Source organism: Eutrema salsugineum, unplaced genomic scaffold (assembly GCF_000478725.1).
Source record: "Eutrema salsugineum unplaced genomic scaffold, Eutsalg1_0 scaffold_7, whole genome shotgun sequence".
Classification (NCBI taxonomy): Eukaryota; Viridiplantae; Streptophyta; class Magnoliopsida; order Brassicales; family Brassicaceae; genus Eutrema; species Eutrema salsugineum.
The window spans coordinates 2,536,175-2,553,572 of record NW_006256486.1 but is presented as its reverse complement, the minus strand read 5'-3'; the positions used below and the strand labels follow the sequence as shown (position 1 = coordinate 2,553,572).

Sequence of the window (17,398 nt, the reverse complement as noted above, 5' to 3'; positions counted from 1 at the left end):
CCTTTCTACACAGTGATCTCGACATCGAGATTTACATGTATTGACAGATATGCTAATACTAGGAATTTTTGTTAGAGTGACAGCGACAGCTAGCAAGGGGTGATTGTTTTTCACGGTTTAATGTTAGGTATTGCTGTAATAATATTAGGATGTAACTCGTTGATGGTAGTGAATTTTTTTTTTGTTAAAGCTGATAGTGGATTTCTAGAATACTATTTGCCGAACTCGTAGAAACTTTGCTGTCTCTGAAAGTTATTTGGACACTGAATGATGAATTAGTCCACATTAATTGGTATTCTACAGACGTTATTAATTAAGCTCATCGATGGACTATATATTTAGGATTCACAACAGTTAACTATTTCATTACACTTCTCATTTTTTCTTTATTTTAAAGATAAAATATTATACTTCCTCTGTTCAGAATTATTTGATGTTTTAGAAAGTTTTTTTTTGTTCAGAATTATTTGATGTTCTCACTTTTCAATGCCAAATTTAATAAATTTTTGTAGTTTTTGACCTTTTATATTTTGCAGATTGTTTTCTTATTGGCTGAATGAAATTTAAATGGATTATAAATAATATTTTTAGTATAGGAAAAATAAAAATTAAATGAATCCTTAAACTGTGTGCAAAAACTTTAAACATCAAATAATTTTGAACAGGGAGTATTAGATAACTTAATGATTGAAAAAAAAAACCTTAGTGATTGAGATGTGTACCTTGTAAATCAAGTATTGTGGGTTATCAATATTATGCCTTTAAAGTAAATTTCGTGAAGTTCATAATATCGAAAATGTAATCTAGTGTTTTTTTCCCATTAAAAATACCTTAAGAGATAAGGATTTTTTGACCCAAACAAAAAAAAGAGATAAGGATTTAACGAGTTCAGCATTCATAGTTATTCTGAGATTAACAATACCTACAAAAACATTAGACCATGAAAAATACACCAAGAACCGACATGTTAATTTTTCGTGTGTTCTTGAAAGACATGCTGATGCATCAAGCTCTCCCTCTCATATACGGTTTCAAGATGTAGAATATTGGAATAACTTGGAATGTAAGAACAAAATCTTGGAATCAAGTATTGTAGGTATTCAAACCTCTTTATAAAGTGGAGCTTGTATAAATTGCTAGTTTTTTGAACGTTATAACATTTACATTTTTATTGATTTTGCGATAAGAAATTTCATTCATCTATACCAAATTAATTATTTTATTTTTTCTAAATTAATTAAGTTGGTAACAAAAGTTTTGCATTTCCATATTAATTAGTGAATGAGTGTTACATTAGAAAATTTCGAAAATTAATTGATTAACACTTGTTTTCTAATAAAAAAAATCTTAACTCCATCCTTAATTAATTGAACTGTTTTCTAGTTCATTCGCATAAAAGACGAATCGTAAGCGTATGTCAGTTTGATATATGTGATAGACAATTAGACATGTGTAAGGATTTTGGAACATAGCATATTAATATGCGCATTGTCGCTAAAGTAATCATTTAGCAAGCCAATACCTTTTTATCTAACGAACCTTTTTGGTATTAGCTGATGATTAACACTTGTAAACCTTAAGAAGAAAACAATTATAATATCTTGGCACGTGTCACTCCTACAACTTAGTGCACCTTCACATGACTCCCCCTAAAAGAGCAAAGAAAAAAACAAGACAATGAAGACATGGTCCCCAACTATAATGCAGGCAAGATTTTGCCCATCTGTTTATCTTTATTTCTCTTTTCTTTTGGACAAGACTTACTGAGTGTGATATATACGCTTCGTAGGGCATATTCAAAATTATTATTTCTCTATATATTTTGTTTAAGCGTAGAAATCTTTCTTTTGTTTGGTTACCAGTTCACATGTTAGCCTTTTAAAACCCTGAACTAAAGACATGGTCGTTGATGGTTCTAATATAAGTTCTAACAAAAGAAAATATTTAATTACCCTGAATTATTCTTGAGTTAAAAAGAAGCTTTTCATTGTACTACATCACTTCTCTTCTGGGGTGTAAGAACAACATACAATAGCTTCGGAGTTCGAACCATTACACAAACTTACTTTCTTCTTCTTCGTTCTTCTTTTCTCCGACCAATAAAGGTTTGAACTTTACAAAACCCTTTTGACCATCAGCCACCAACTTTAGCTCTGTTCATGATCTCCTCCTCTCTACTTCGCTATCTTCGACTTTCTCCAAAGGCCGAACCGATACTTCTATGCACAAAATCCCTCCCTGGCACGCACGCGTGCATACTTAAAGACTTCTAGTACTTTCACGCACTAGAGCATCTACATCTTGCCCGACTCTCTTCGAGCTCCTGACCAAAAAAAAAAAATCCAAAATTTTCAGTTTAAGGGAAAAGGAGGAAAGCAAGAGATTGGTGTGCAATACAAGAGAGAACAATATTACCTTCACTTGTTCTTGCAGGTCCTTGATGTACTGAACCGCAAGATCCAACATATCTGCTGTGTTTGTTTGCTGCATATCAATTGAAGATTATAAATACATTGAGCAAAAGACCGTGAACATACGAGAAAAGGAAACGAGAGAGAGGAAGATTGATTTCACCGTGTCCATGTTTGGAACAAGGTCTTGCAGCTTCCTCATTCTTTCACTGATCTTAGTTCTTCTCACCTGTTCCAAAACATTTTGGATATATGAATAACCTTAGGAGAAACTAATAGTATATAATCATGGAGTAAATGTCATTGAGCATGATAATAGGAGAAGGAATTACTCTCTCGGCAATGCTCCTAGGATGTGTAGCGCAGCCACGCTTGGCTCTGATCTTACAAGGGATAGAATCCGAGAGTAACTGTTCAATATCTGATAAAGACTTGGGCAAACTCATGTGATGTGCCAGAGGAGGACGCCTACTCGCTGAATCTTCATCCTGTTAATTAATGTCATCACTCCACAATCAACCAAACAAGAACAGCAGCGGAAAGTATCAAACTTGCTTCTTCTTTTCCACTGGCAGAATCATAGACAGAATTTTGGAAATCACAGAACATCTTTAGCTCATACCTTGGTTTTGTATTGATCTAGACCACCAGATTGGGTCCTTGCAATAGCCGAGAGCTTAGAGGAAGCAGAGCCTTCATTACCAAAAGAACGATTAAAGCCACCAGAGAGTGTACGAGGAGGCAATCTAGAGGAGAAACCAGGTTTGACATCAATCTCAGAGATCGGACTCATCTGTCTAGAAGCTGAAGGAGGAAGCTTGCTTCTAGGAGTAAACGATGAAGCTTCAGTATTGCTTGTGTTCATCAGATTTCCTCCTCCAAAACCTCCCATGCTTTTCATTACAGCTGCATATGCTGCCCAAAGACAAATAAACACCAAATATGCTTATAGATTCCAAATACTTTCCCCACTAATGAAGATCAATTTTTGTGTTTAGCTAGTTACTAATTGCAGATTCTACTACTATATCTCTGATTAATTATTAATTATTGAATCCAAATCTACAAACAGAGACTATTCGTGTTTTTAGTCCTATCAAATCGGAGGCATATTCTCAAAAAGTTACCAGAAAAGTTTCCAGATAAGGAAAGTAATTTGAAACCAACTTTTAAAAATAAATTTAGAAAGTGAGAGGCAAAAGAAGATTTCTTTTGAACCTGTTTCGACATCGACGGAGGAAAACAATCCGGCGGGTGAGCTATTATGACGAGCGAGATTATTCGCCGGAGTCCGATCATCTCTCTCTCTAGGTCTTTTGTTCTGACCTAAATTCCTCACCACCGAATCATACCCAATTGAATCAGGAGCCACTGAAACCTCAACATCATCACCACCACCGGAAACGACGACCTCCATCGCCGTCGCCGGAATATCTACCTCCTCCATCTTCACCTCCGGAGGTTTCTTCTCCGACCCGTCGCTGTTGAAAGTGTGGTGGAGGAAACTATCGACGTTGTTGCTTGTGTCGGTGGTTTGAAGGAAACCGGATAAGATTCGCTCCGTCTCGGGGCTAGTCGGTCGATCTAAGAACTCTTCGATCGATTCTCTGTCACCGAAGCTGGAGAAATACGAGCTCGGTGCGGATTGGTAACGAATCAATCCAGAGTTTCTGGGTCTCTGGTGTTGATGATCGTGGAGATGGAAGTGGTGTTGCTGAAATTCTGACTCCATCTTAGTAGCTTTAGTGTTCTTCTCCTCCCGTGTTATTTTCTCTGTTGGATTAGATAACACCGGAAGTTTCGCTGATTCGCCGGGAGATTTTCCCGGCGAGAGATCTCTGAGATTATAAATTAAAATATGTGAAATAAAAAAAACCAGAAAGGGAAAGAAGAAGGAAAAAAAAAGAGGAGAAAGAGAACGTGAGGGAAGCTTATGTGAGAGAGATAGAGGTGATGAAAAAAACAACAGAAGGCAGGTAGAGATTGGGATTTATGTACGTTTAGACAAAAATGCCCTTTGTGGTGTCTTCATATTACGAGTGGAAACCGTGACGTTGACACGTATGGGCCATGTAGGGCCACATTATTTTATTGTTTGTATATTTATTTTAATACTTTTATATCATTTTTCTTGCTCGGAACAAAAACAAACATTTTTTTAAAAAATGGTTTTTTTCTTCTTATGTCTTAAAATTGTTTTTTCCTTCTTCGTTCTTAAAATTGTTTTTTTTCTTCTTCTGTAAATTCCAATAGATTTTTTCTTTGTAATAAGGATGTTCATTTCGGGTATTGAAATATCAACTGCGGATAAATTTGTGTTTAGATTATTTTGTTATTGAAAAACTACTCTTCGAATTTTATCTAATGGTACTTTTTCCTTTATATCATCAGTTGATGTATATGTTTGTAATAAAATAATTAAATTGTCTCAAACAAATAGTAGTTATTATAGGCTTTAATAATAGGTTTGAAAATGAAACGGTATAGATCAAATCGGGGTAATCCATCTTGAAATGGATAGCCCTGTTTTGTTTTTGTGAATTTACAATCGATGCAATGATCAATAATGGTAACCTACTGTATTCAATAATTTTTCTTGTTTTGCGAAAGAAAATCTAGCAGCTTTTACGGTTTTGGACTTTTATCTTCTTTTTAATTAACTATTCTGCAATTATTGACATGATTCAGAACTTTCAAAAACTGAGATTGATAATGATATTTTAATAAAATGACGACTATAGTGTAATTGTGGGATTTAAAGCTGTTGACTTAAAGCTATAAAAATGGCTGAGAAAAAGGACACACATATGTCGATATGACGCATATTGAAATGACGGACAACTTAAAAGAAAAACAAACTAGAAGAATATCGTATTTTAAATCCGGATAATAAAAACAAATTACAAAAATAAAAAATAGTTGGAGAATCAGACAGGTGTTGATATGCCAATCTAGGGCTCCAAATTTTAGGGAACCTTTCAAGCGACTAAATCCAACTATTCACGCTTAAACACGTATGTACTTTCGCAAAAAAAAACAGGACACGTAATTAGTATTAAAAGATCCGATTCAATAAAATACATACAACTAATACTATATCCGAATTTAAATGTCATTACTCATTAATCAGTACAACTAATAATTAAGTCGCATGAGTGTTTGAAAAAGGAAAAACGAATGGTGAATAGACTTTACCTTTGTAGTTATTCAACATAAATTCATACAACAGCAATGGTTTTCAAACCGTGAAAAGATAATCAGACCGATTATTCTTGATGTCTAGTATATCTTACAGTATTAATTCTCATTTAAAATGATGTTATTCTGATGATATGAAAGTTTTAGTTTGCTTTAAAAGTCATGTTGTTCAAGCCATCAAACAAAACAAAAATTAGTACAATTTTAAAAAAATAAGAAGCACTAATTAATACTGAATTTAGTAACCTGTTATATTAATGTACATAAACTAGATTTCTTATATGCCGTAGCTTACTTTTAGATATTAACTATATTCTATATATGCTATAAATTTCTATTACAAAGTACTTCGTAATTAATTTATTCATGGGTCTTTTAAGTGAATATCATCAGTTGACTATATAAATTGTATATCTTTTTTCTATCACAAAGTACTTCGTAATGAATTTATCCATGGGTCTTTTAAGTGAATATCATCAGTTGACTATATAAATTATATATCTTTTGTCAAGTTATAGTATCCTGTTATATACGGAGTATTTTTTTATAGGAAAAAAAAAAGAAAAGTTGTTACATATTTTTACCGAAAACAATTGAAATATGATCTTAACCGTTATTATCATTTTTTTGTAAGAAAGCTATTTTGGTGTCAAGAAAGTACTCGTTTCTTTTGAACAAATTAAGAAAAAATATAAATAAATATAAGATAAGGTTTGAGAATGTGAGAATCGAGGTGGAATGCAACAGAGAAGCACAATCTCACGTGAAACTTAGGCGTGAAGATCCTCTTCCTAGAAATAGCAAGCCACCTATTTAGAATCTTTCTCACTTTCTCATTTTTATGTCAAAAATGCATTCGAAAGTCTTTTTGGTTTTTGCTCTTTTTCCTCGCTTTTACTCCCTCATTTTAGAAAACTAAATGATGCGAATTGGTAAATCAGTGGCTTTACAATGAAAGTATCATTAACTAACAAAAGTTTAGAAACAAGTAGTAGCTAGTGAGCTAGATAACAAAAGTATCATTAATGTTTCTTCATAGAATTTTTATTTATTTAAGTGAAATTTATTAAGCTAAAGCTAATTTGATCATCACAAATATTGTTAACAACATATATGTTCTTTTAAGTCATTTTGTACAGACTAACAAATGAACAAAGTTACATCCAAATATAATATCTAGCTAGATATGTAGAAACAAACAAACAGCATTTGGATGAAACATTCAATATATTATATGATACATTTGGATAATGCTACACTTGAATGTAACATATTGATTGTTGCATCTGGATAGACATACGAACATGCCTATCAACTCTCACAATCTCTGTACTTGTTTCTCAATTTTACTCTCACACGAATCAGCTAGAAAATATCTTTGAATTACAAAAGATTCGATTAAAAAGACAAAAAAAAAGGTAGATAAATGGGAGTATGGGACACTAGATTTAATGAGTTCATGTCTTGAATTGAGAACCCTTATTTCTGTCAGGCGTCTTCCCTACAAATTCACTGAATCACACATCAAAAATTAGAAGCAATCGATCTCTTAAGATGAAGAAGAAGTAGAGACATAGATCAAAGCTTTGTTTCCATTAGCCCGTTAAAACAAAACAGCAAAAATTGGTTAACTGAGCTTAACCGAGATTACATATGACTTAAATTGAACCAACTATAATCCCAATTGAACAATTGTTCTTGATCAAATTAACTCCGGTTCTAATCCTCAGCTAATACTATATAGGCCCAATAAAAAGCCTATTCTGAGCCTACTCTTCCAGGTTTTATTATATAGGCCCAATAAAAAGCCCTAAAGTCACGAACTTTTCCCTTGCCAATCGACTAAAATATTTTATATATAAAACTTGGCCAACTTTCTCCAGCTGCTTGCCACATCAGCATTGGAGAAAGCGTCACCTGTCTATTTAAAATCTTAATGAAATAAATAATTAATTACATTTAGAGTAAAACATTTAATTAATCCCATTTAAAGAAAAACATTAAAACACATTAATAAATATTAATATGTATATGAACAAAATTATTTAAATAAATAAAATTTAAATTTATTTTAAATATATCAAAACTTAAAAATATTTATATAATACAAGATTTTTTAAATCCACCATTCTATTTCCTTTTTCTAAGTGATTTAAACTACATTTTCAAACTAAAAATATCATTAAATTTTAATGTAAGTGAAAAAAAAATTATGAGACTGAATAAGTTAAAGAGTTTTAAATAATCCTATATAAAACTCTTACTAATAAAATTATAAGACTAAATATTCAATAAACGATTATAAAAATAAAAGTTATTAAAAAAAGTAATAGTAAAAAAGAAGAATAGATACATCAAAATGTCATACAAAGTTTTTTTTAAAAAATTTTAAAAATGGAATCAATAAAATATATATAACTAAAAAACTCAAAATGGTAAATTTTTCTATGAGATATTACGTTTTTATACATAAATTAAAATAATAGATCTTTAGTCTCTCATTACCGTACGAAAAAAATCGGATTATTTGGCACAACTCATGTCGAAGAGATTACAAATAGTGTATCATCTAGAAAAAATCAAAGAAAACATAAATATTTTAAACGAAAAAATGATGGTAAAAATTTAATTCAAAACAAATTCTAAAAATGTATTATTTAAACTATAAATTAAAACAAGATCCGTGCATATGCGCAGGTTCTCTCCTAGTTATATATAAAAGTTGTTCAACTTTCTCTATATGCTTGACACATCAGCATTGGAGAAATTGACATATGTCATTTAAATTTTAATTAATAAAAATTTAATATTAAATTTTAAAGCATTTAAAGAATATGAAAAGTTTGTTTTATTAATTGACTCTTAACTAATATTTATATTAATTTTAAACAAAAATTTATGTTATAACTAATTAAAAATATTGATAGATATGTATTTAATTTTTATATAACTGTAAATTACTTAATAATATTCAATATATATTTTAAATTATTTTTTAAAGATTATTTATAATAAAATACTAACAAGTAACAAATGAAATGATGATTCTATTAATTTAAAATTTTTTATTAATTAACTATTAGTTAATATTTGTGTAAATGTTAAACAAAATTTTATGTTATAACTAATTAAAAATATTGATGATATTTATTAATTTTAATATAACTCTAAATTATTAAATAATATTTAATTTTTTAATTTTTTAAATAAATATTAATTAGTAAGTAAATAACAAGTGATGATTATATTAATTTTTATAAAAATATTAAAACCTGTACATAATGTGCGGGTATTCATTTAGTTTTTTTAAAAAAATGTTCAATATTTTGGTACAGCATAAATAGTTTTCTAAAGAGATTAATCCTTATAATAGGCCCATAACTTGACCAACCCAAGCCCAATGTAGAGCGGATCGGGTCAAAGCGGTGGAAAACAGATAATTCAGAAAACCCTAACATAGCCAATTTTGTCATTTGCGCAAAGCGTAACTCTCCGGTGCGTGTGCTCTGAGCTGGTTCCTTTAAGAATCGGCACACGTTTCTTCATTTTGGATCGTCCTCGAAGCTCAATCTGAATCTCTCAGTTATCTCAGGTACTTATCTCAAACTTTTACATTTCTCTTCGATTGATAATAGATTCCATATACAGATGATTCCCGATATCGTCATCACATAGATTTTGGGGGGTTTTTCGGCGTTTGGTTCTCGATTGATTCGAAAAACCCATCAGTATATCTATTAGAAACTTGTAATTTCGTATAAATTTTATGGATTTGTTCCTTTCTATCACTCGTTGTATTGATAAATTGGCAAGTTTCAATCTTTGTATCTAATTTGATGATATTTCTCTCTATATATATGTAGGCGAATTTGGAATTCATCTTCACCCTTCGTTTTTTGTATAAACTCGGTTTCGCCATTTATTCGAAGTATTGAAATTTGCGATTTTTCAAGCTTGAAGTTATATAATTTGACGTCTTAGAATTTGCTAAAATAATGATAGAAATCTCGGACTAGTTCACAGAAGAACCGAATTTCGAAGTTTCTCACATTTGCTCTGATCTCAGCTTTGATCTTTGATAAATATCTCGTTAATCGCTCTCGACGGGGAAGACGAAGAAATAATGCAGTTCTTCGGTGGATCGGAGATAAGTCCGTCGCCGCCTGTTCCGACGGTGAGTGGTAACAACGCGCACATGATGTACGTTTTCAACAGAAACGGTGTGTGTCTTCTCTACAAAGAATGGAATCGGCCTCTTCACACGCTCAATCCCCAGCAAGATCACAAACTCATGTTCGGTCTTCTCTTCTCCCTCAAATCCCTCACCGCCAAGATGGATCCCGTCAAGTTAGACTTCTCCTTTCCCTTTTCTTTTTGGGCTCTGATCCGTTGATGGATTTGAAATTTGATCGATTTTGCATCTCTGTGACTCGTGTGCATCGTTACATTTGATGATTTCGATGGATTTTTCTGATCTGTGTTGGGTTTCATTTTGTTGATTTCTTTGATTTGCTAGATCTAATGCTAAATCAGTTTTTGAATTTTTGCAGTGCGGATAAAGGGAATCTAGGGGTTCCACAGTTGCCGGGACAAGGATGCTCTTTCCACAGTTTCCGTACGAACACTTACAAGCTAAGCTTCATGGAGACTCCCTCTGGTATTAAGGTCAGCTTCATTGCTCTTTCAGTTCTTCCTTTCAGTCCCAAATTTTTAGCTTCAATAGGATTTAAGTACAGATAATCTGGAACCTGGGTAGTTGTTTTAACCCTAAGTCATTATCTTGGTGTCTACCTAAAGAAGATGAAGAATGGTTAGGAGAAATATGGGAACTAGGGATGAGTATGGAAACTGGTGGTTTGGTTTTTTACTTTCTGAAAAGGTACAAGTGTATTCAAACAAATGTGAATTGTGAAGCATATTGGCGTGTAGGAGAGTTAAAACAATCTTGAGCTGTGCTATGTCTCAAAAGAGATTGAGATGTTTGAAGAAGTTTTGAGGAGAATGCTCATTGGCTTTCATATTAGATTGTCTATCATTTGTTAACCATGTTCAGCTGAAAAAATTTAACATCAGGGTTTAGTCACTTGTGTCAACAATAAGATAAGCGTAGAAAGAGTTATATGGTTAAAGCTTAGATGGGGTGCGATCATTTAGATAGATGAAGTCATGGGAGTTTTCAAGATTGGATATTTAGCTTATTGGCAGGACATGGGGATTAGATTCCAAAGTCGTTTGATCACAATTGTTAATCAAAAATCTAAATGCTTAGCTTCTTGGTGGCTTAATCAATTTAGGGTTTCTTATTCTGTTGCAGATTATCTTAGTAACTCATCCAAAGACGGGAGATTTACGGGAATCCCTCAAGTACATCTACGGTTTATACGTTGAGTACGTTGTAAAAAATCCTATATACAACCCAGGATCTCCAATCAAGTAAGCTTCACACAGATATCCAACCATCGAATTATGGTTAACATTTTATTGCATCGGTTAAACCTGTTTTTTTCATCAAATCTTAAACCCTGATTATGTTTCATTGGTCTTTAGGTCGGAGTTGTTCAACACTGCACTTGACCAATACGTAAGGAGCATCTCATAGTGTGTGGGGCATTAAAGATTTGGCCATTGGAACCTCTTTTGCTTCACAGAACTCTATTATGAACCATCTCTGTAGAGAAGAGGGAATTGCATTAGAGAGATCAATCTGGAGTCGACTGTTTGCTCAGCATATGTATCTTTGTTTACACTTTCTTTTTTTTTTTTCTTGTTTTTGTTGTTTACACTTTCTTAACTCACTGTTTTTGTTTGTTATCAAAGATATGTATGGTTTACTCAAAAATCTTGAATTGCCATATAAGCAAGAAAGCGTAATTACCTCTACTTGAAGGCAAAACAAAAAAAAAACCCGTGTACTCGTTGTGACATCGTTTTTGAAGTTTTAATAATTGAAATTAAACTATGTACATAACATTCGCTATTAAAAATTGGTTAGTCTTAGTAAAATTGAAAACTATATTAGTATATTTGTAGTCAATAATAATACTATTCAAGTCCTTAATGGCAAAACAAACGCATTTGCGGGCTTGAGGCTGTGATGGGTTTGGTCGAACACAACACGTGAGGTTATCTTCTAAGCATTAAACCTTTTTTGTCTTTCTTTTGCTTACTCTAATTATTTTATTTATTTGATTATTTTATGAAGGATTTTTCTTTACAAAATCAAATATGAATGTTGTCATTTTTTGTAGATGTCAATAGTTGTCCCCTTCCCTCTCCTTTTTTTTTGTCTTTGTCTCACTACTCTAAAATTATCAACTCAATCAATGGTGGATGCTCTCTTTTTGGACATCAATGGTGGATGACTGGAAATAAACAAGTTAGCTCAAAAAAAAAAAAGAGAAATTATTCTACTCAATTCGCTTTATGTTAAAAAATTTTAATATATTATTCTAATCAATTCTTGCCGATCAATTACTCCTGATGATAACATATACTTTTGTGACTAACCTATGGATATCCCAAGTATATTATATATCTTCGTTTGATAGATATGGTTCCCAATATTTGTTTTTTATCTAGCTCTTTAAAGTTATATCACGTTTATCCAAATTTGGCCAAACAACTTATAAAAGGACAACCTTATTTGCAAAACCTTAGAAAAAGGTTGAGCTTGTAGGTGTGTTCTTATTATCGCCAAATGTTCATCTTACCCGTGACTTGCTCTGTTGCTCATATGCGCCTAAACATTTTTAGCCCATATTTCAAAATAAAATAATTGATCCATTCTAGCCACACATGGACATGTCAAATAATCCTCCAAAATGTAATTTTAGCGTCTTTAATGAAAAGTATTCGATCGAAAAAACAATGCCTAGAATCGTCATACGCAAAGACTTAAGTTTGTTTATCCCGTGAACATATCTGACGTTTCTATTCTCCATTTCTCCTTATTACAAAATAAAATATAGTGCTAGAACTTGATCGCTATCCGGATATAGATGGACATATGCAAGTCAATGAAGTCATCAACTTTTATATATGATCGAAAATATTCCATCTGGTTCATTATAATTGATTTTCTGAATATCTGTCATCAATAAAACTATAAATGTTCAATTATTTGCTGTTTATTTTTGTTAATTAAATTATTTTTACAACTGATTTCATTATTTTTATTATTATTTTATCTTTTCTAACTGTGCGTTAATGGAGTAAAACAACATGCATTAATATGATTCGAAGAGATATGTATTAACTAAATGTATGAAATCAATTATTATGAAACAAGAAAAAAAATCTAGAAAATCAACTATATAATGAAACAGAGGGAGTGTAACATCCCGATTTCCGGATAGTCGGAAAGGCTTATAAGAATTGATTTGGCTACCTATGTCATCAAAGTGCACTTATCTTTTCCGGTCAAGTGTGCTGAGAGAACTCCAAAGTTAAGCGTGCTGATGCTGGAGTAGTCTCAAGATGGGTGACCTACCGGGAAGTTTTCTGTGGTACCGTGCGAATGAGGACAAAGCACGGGGAAAGATCATGTGGTGATTGCAGGGATAGTAGACAAGTCTTACGAGCCTTCCGGACTAACGACTCCCGACCGTTGGACAGTGGTGGGCCAACAGGCCTAGAGAAGGCATTGGGCCAACGGGCCTAGAGAGAGGACGTTGGGCCCACGTGCCTAAAGAGGGCGTTGGGCTCACTGGGAGGAGCGGTTGGGGGGAGTTAGGATTGATATCGCCGGTCCGCGCCTGGTCTCCAAAGGGAGAAAGAATTGATTTGGCTACCTATGTCATCAAAGTGCACTTATCTTTTCCGGTCAAGTGTGCTGAGAGAACTCCAAAGTTAAGCGTGCTGATGCTGGAGTAGTCTCAGGATGGGTGACCTACCGGGAAGTTCTCTGCGGTACCGTGCGAGTGAGGACAAAGCACGGAGAAAGATCATGTGGTGATTGCAGGGACAGTAGACAAGTCTTACGAGCCTTCCAGACTAACGACTCCCGACCGTCGGACAGTGGTGGGCCAACGGACCTAGAGAGGGCGTTGGCCCAACGGGCCTAGAGAGAGGACGTTGGGCCCACGTGCCTAAAGAGGGCGTTGAACTCACTCTGGGAGGAGCGGTTGGGGGGAGTTAGGATTGATATCGCCGGTCCGCGCCTGGTCTCCAAAGGGAGGGCGGGTCGGGATGTCACAAGTGGTATCAGAGCCGACATCCAACCTCGTGTGTGGAGTCGTCATGTGGCCTCACACCGTAACAAGGTGAACGATCCTGGTACAAGCACTGTGGGGGTAAAGAGAGAATTCGGGGACGAATTCCTTGGAAGTCGGGGAGAATTGTAACATCCCGATTTCCGGGTAGTCGGAAAGGCTTATAAGAATTGATTTGGCTACCTATGTCATCAAAGTGCACTTATCTTTTCCGGTCAAGTGTGCTGAGAGAACTCTAAAGTTAAGCGTGCTGATGCTGGAGTAGTCTCAAGATGGGTGACCTACCAGGAAGTTCTCTGCGGTACCGTGCGAGTGAGGACAAAGCACGGGAAAAGATCATGTGTGCTGAGAGAACTCTAAAGGGAGAAAGAATTGATTTGGCTACCTATGTCATCAAAGTGCACTTATCTTTTCCGGTCAAGTGTGCTGAGAGAACTCTAAAGTTAAGCGTGCTGATGCTGGAGTAGTCTCAAGATGAGTGACCTACCAGGAAGTTCTCTGCGGTACCGTGCGAGTGAGGACAAAGCACGGGAAAAGATCATGTGGTGATTGCAGGGACAGTAGACAAGTCTTACGAGCCTTCCAGACTAACGACTCCCGACCGTCGGACAGTGGTGGGCCAACGGACCTAGAGAGGGCGTTGGCCCAACGGGCCTAGAGAGAGGACGTTGGGCCCACGTGCCTAAAGAGGGCGTTGAACTCACTGGGAAGAGCGGTTGGGGGGGAGTTATGATTGATATCGCCAGTCCGCGCCTGATCCCAAAGGGAGTGCGGGTCGGAATGTCACAAGGAGTATATTCAATATGCTTCATCATGGCTTTAATTGTACTTCGTTATTTTCTTTCTACTTTTACTCTTACGAGTTATATATATATAGAAGTATAGCTTACTTCAAGGTACTATAATCACTGTCCATTTAAAATAATAACAAACAAATTATTCATTCGGTTTCAGAAAGAGCGACGTTTAAACTTTGTAATTATCAAGTAGCATGCTTTACGAAACAATTACCCCCTTAATTGTTATCCTACTCTCTTTAGTTTTTTTGCCTTTGGTATTTGGATTAATTATTGCAAAATTTCAGAAACTCTATATTATTTCATGAATTGTAATAATACTAGTTTCGATAACAATATCATCACAGTTCGGTTTCTTGATTCCCGTCGTAACAATTATTTTTTATACACATCAAAATCAGAAAAGCTAAAAAGACACTGAAGAAAAGGAAAATCTAAAAAAATATTATGAGTGTTAGATTCTCCCACGCGTGGATCAGAAATCAACAAACGGATTGTTTTCAGAACACTCGTGCGGTAACGGTAACGGATTCGTTTTCAGTTTCTCGAAATAGTCCTTTATACCAAACCCACTTGCCGTTACGTTTCCATTCGATTCTCCGTCATCTCTCAACGGAATAAACGGAGGTCTTAACACCTCCGTTAACAGGTCCCACTTCACTCCCCTGAAGAAAGCGTGCTCCTTTATTTCCGCTGCTCCACGCCGGTAACCTAACCGCCTCGTCGGATCTTTCACAAGCAATCGACGGATCAGATCCGTTAGATCGGACGGTTTCCCGGCGAACTTAGGTTCCTTCATCAACACGTTACAAAAAGTCTCCTTTTTGTTTTTACCCTTGAACGGTGTCTCTCCGTACGTCATCTCGTACGTCAAAACGCCGAGAGCCCACCAATCGACGGCGAAATCGTGTCCGTCGCCGCGAATTATTTCCGGCGATATGTACTCGTCAGTTCCGACGAACGAATTCGACCGGTCTCCGCCGGAGAAACTCATTCTCCGTCGGGTAATCGGGTTAACCCGAGCGGATTTCGTCTTCTTCTTCTGCCGGGAAAATCTCAGACGACTGAGTTTCGATTCCGGATTCGGTTCCGGTTCCGGGTCGGAAAGATAGAATTCGGGTCGGGTGGGTTTATTGAGGGTACACGAGAGGTCAAAATCGGTTAAAGTCACGTGACCCGATTCCTGAAGGAGGATATTCTCTGGTTTCAAGTCTCTGTAAGCGATCCCCATGGAATGAAGGTGGTCAAGCGCACAGAGGATCTCAGCTAAATAGAATTTAATAACGGAGGAACTGAAGACGCCGTCGTTTTGACGGTGACGGAGGACGTTAAGGTCGCCACCGGAGCAGTAAGGTATGGCCCAAGCGACGAATTCAGGAGATTCTGAGGAAGTTAAGAGACGTGGGAGAAACGGGTTCGGGTCCGGGTCATCGGAGAGACGCCGGAGGATCTGAATTTCCCAATTGGCACGGCGGAGAGAAGAGGCGGAGGGTTTGTCGACGAATTTCATAGCGAAGGGAGAAGAAGCAGAGGGGTCTGAAACAGAGTCGTGGACTAGGAAAACTGTTCCGGTGGCGCCTTTTCCGAGGAGTTGGAGAGCTCTAATATTGTCGAGGTTAAGATTCATCGCCGGTGGAGCTGAGGATGACGATGGTCGTGTCTCCATTGATAGAGGATAAAGAGAAGTGAGGTAAAAGGAAGGAGACGAGTGGGTCTGGAACGTTGCGTTTCTGCTTTCGTGTGTCCAACAATTATATATATACTATAATGTTTTCGATTCTTTCACTTTATTTTTTTTTTCTTTTCTCAATTCAGTATTATAATACTGTGTAGTTGTTTTCTTTTTTGGTTTTAACGCAGTAATTGTTGTTCGTTTTTTTTCTTCTTTAAGTTACGATCTATAGTTGAAGTTGAGGCAAGGGAAGAATAACAAACGTCTTTTTATAAAGAAAAGGAAGTTTAAATCTATAATATTGAATATTTTGCATTATTATCAGTTGGCTCTATAAAAATAGTATTCAAAATATATATATATAACCCGCGTGTGGTAGTATGGTGGTGGTATCAGCTTTATGACAATGGAATAATTGGGAAATGTAATAAGATAATATTTCTAACTTTGATAGTGTGATTGGAAAATATTTTTTTTTCGAAATTAGCATATGGTCACCAGAATTTATCACTTTCGATTTTTGTTTTTCCAGTTTTCCCTTAAGATTTTGATTTTTGATGATATAAATTATACAAACAAAAATGTTAAGATGATGAATTGCAATTTTTTTATATATATTGCTATCAATAATTTTATGGTTCTAATTATGATAATGTTTTTTTCACAAATTTTTTATTAATTTCCATCTTCTTAAAATATATTCAATAGACTCCCTATTTTTTTTTAGTTTCACTCTATATATGAACACATTTGAATGAAATGGAACACGTGCGGTATCATTATGCAATAGAGAGCAATGTGTCGACAAGCCAAACTGGACAGTCGCAACCACCACATTTATATGTAAAGCTGTATTAATTCTTTGTAAACCTCCAAAGTGTTACTCTCTAACAATTATTAACCTACTTTCATTATTTTTGTGTGGATTATTTCAAATATTAATTATTCTTTTCTATATACATGTTCTAGCGAACGTTTTCTAACTCACTTTCATAGAGTGGTATATCTAGTACATGTTTGATGGCTATACTTTTTCTTAAATACATGTAATTTCCTATAGGTCTTCTATTAGAAAAATTAATTACTAGTTAGATAGACCTAACCTAACTA

At 34.8% G+C, this 17,398-nt stretch overlaps 3 protein-coding genes across 3 annotated transcripts; 1 reads left to right on the top strand and 2 right to left on the bottom strand.

Moving 5' to 3' along the window:
- Positions 1 to 1,941: 1,941 nt before the first annotated feature.
- On the bottom strand, positions 1,942 to 4,342 carry LOC18010834 (transcription factor bHLH122). Its single transcript, XM_024150572.1, has 6 exons — positions 3,630 to 4,342; positions 3,034 to 3,326; positions 2,744 to 2,899; positions 2,575 to 2,640; positions 2,416 to 2,484; positions 1,942 to 2,323 (listed from the first exon to the last, which is right to left on the bottom strand). The coding sequence occupies exons 1-6, from the start codon at positions 4,141 to 4,143 to the stop codon at positions 2,279 to 2,281; spliced, it is 1,143 nt and encodes a 380-aa protein (XP_024006340.1). The 5' UTR covers positions 4,144 to 4,342; the 3' UTR covers positions 1,942 to 2,278.
- Positions 4,343 to 9,067: 4,725 nt separating this feature from the next.
- On the top strand, positions 9,068 to 11,513 carry LOC18010833 (trafficking protein particle complex subunit 1). Its single transcript, XM_006393013.2, has 5 exons — positions 9,068 to 9,201; positions 9,676 to 9,956; positions 10,160 to 10,274; positions 10,924 to 11,042; positions 11,157 to 11,513. Exons 2-5 carry the CDS (start codon positions 9,733 to 9,735, stop codon positions 11,206 to 11,208), a joined length of 510 nt encoding a protein of 169 aa, XP_006393075.1. The 5' UTR covers positions 9,068 to 9,201; positions 9,676 to 9,732; the 3' UTR covers positions 11,209 to 11,513.
- Positions 11,514 to 14,945: 3,432 nt separating this feature from the next.
- On the bottom strand, positions 14,946 to 16,375 carry LOC18010839 (serine/threonine-protein kinase UCN). Its single transcript, XM_006393012.2, has one exon. It carries the CDS (start codon positions 16,280 to 16,282, stop codon positions 15,092 to 15,094), a length of 1,191 nt encoding a protein of 396 aa, XP_006393074.1. The 5' UTR covers positions 16,283 to 16,375; the 3' UTR covers positions 14,946 to 15,091.
- Positions 16,376 to 17,398: the final 1,023 nt, after the last annotated feature.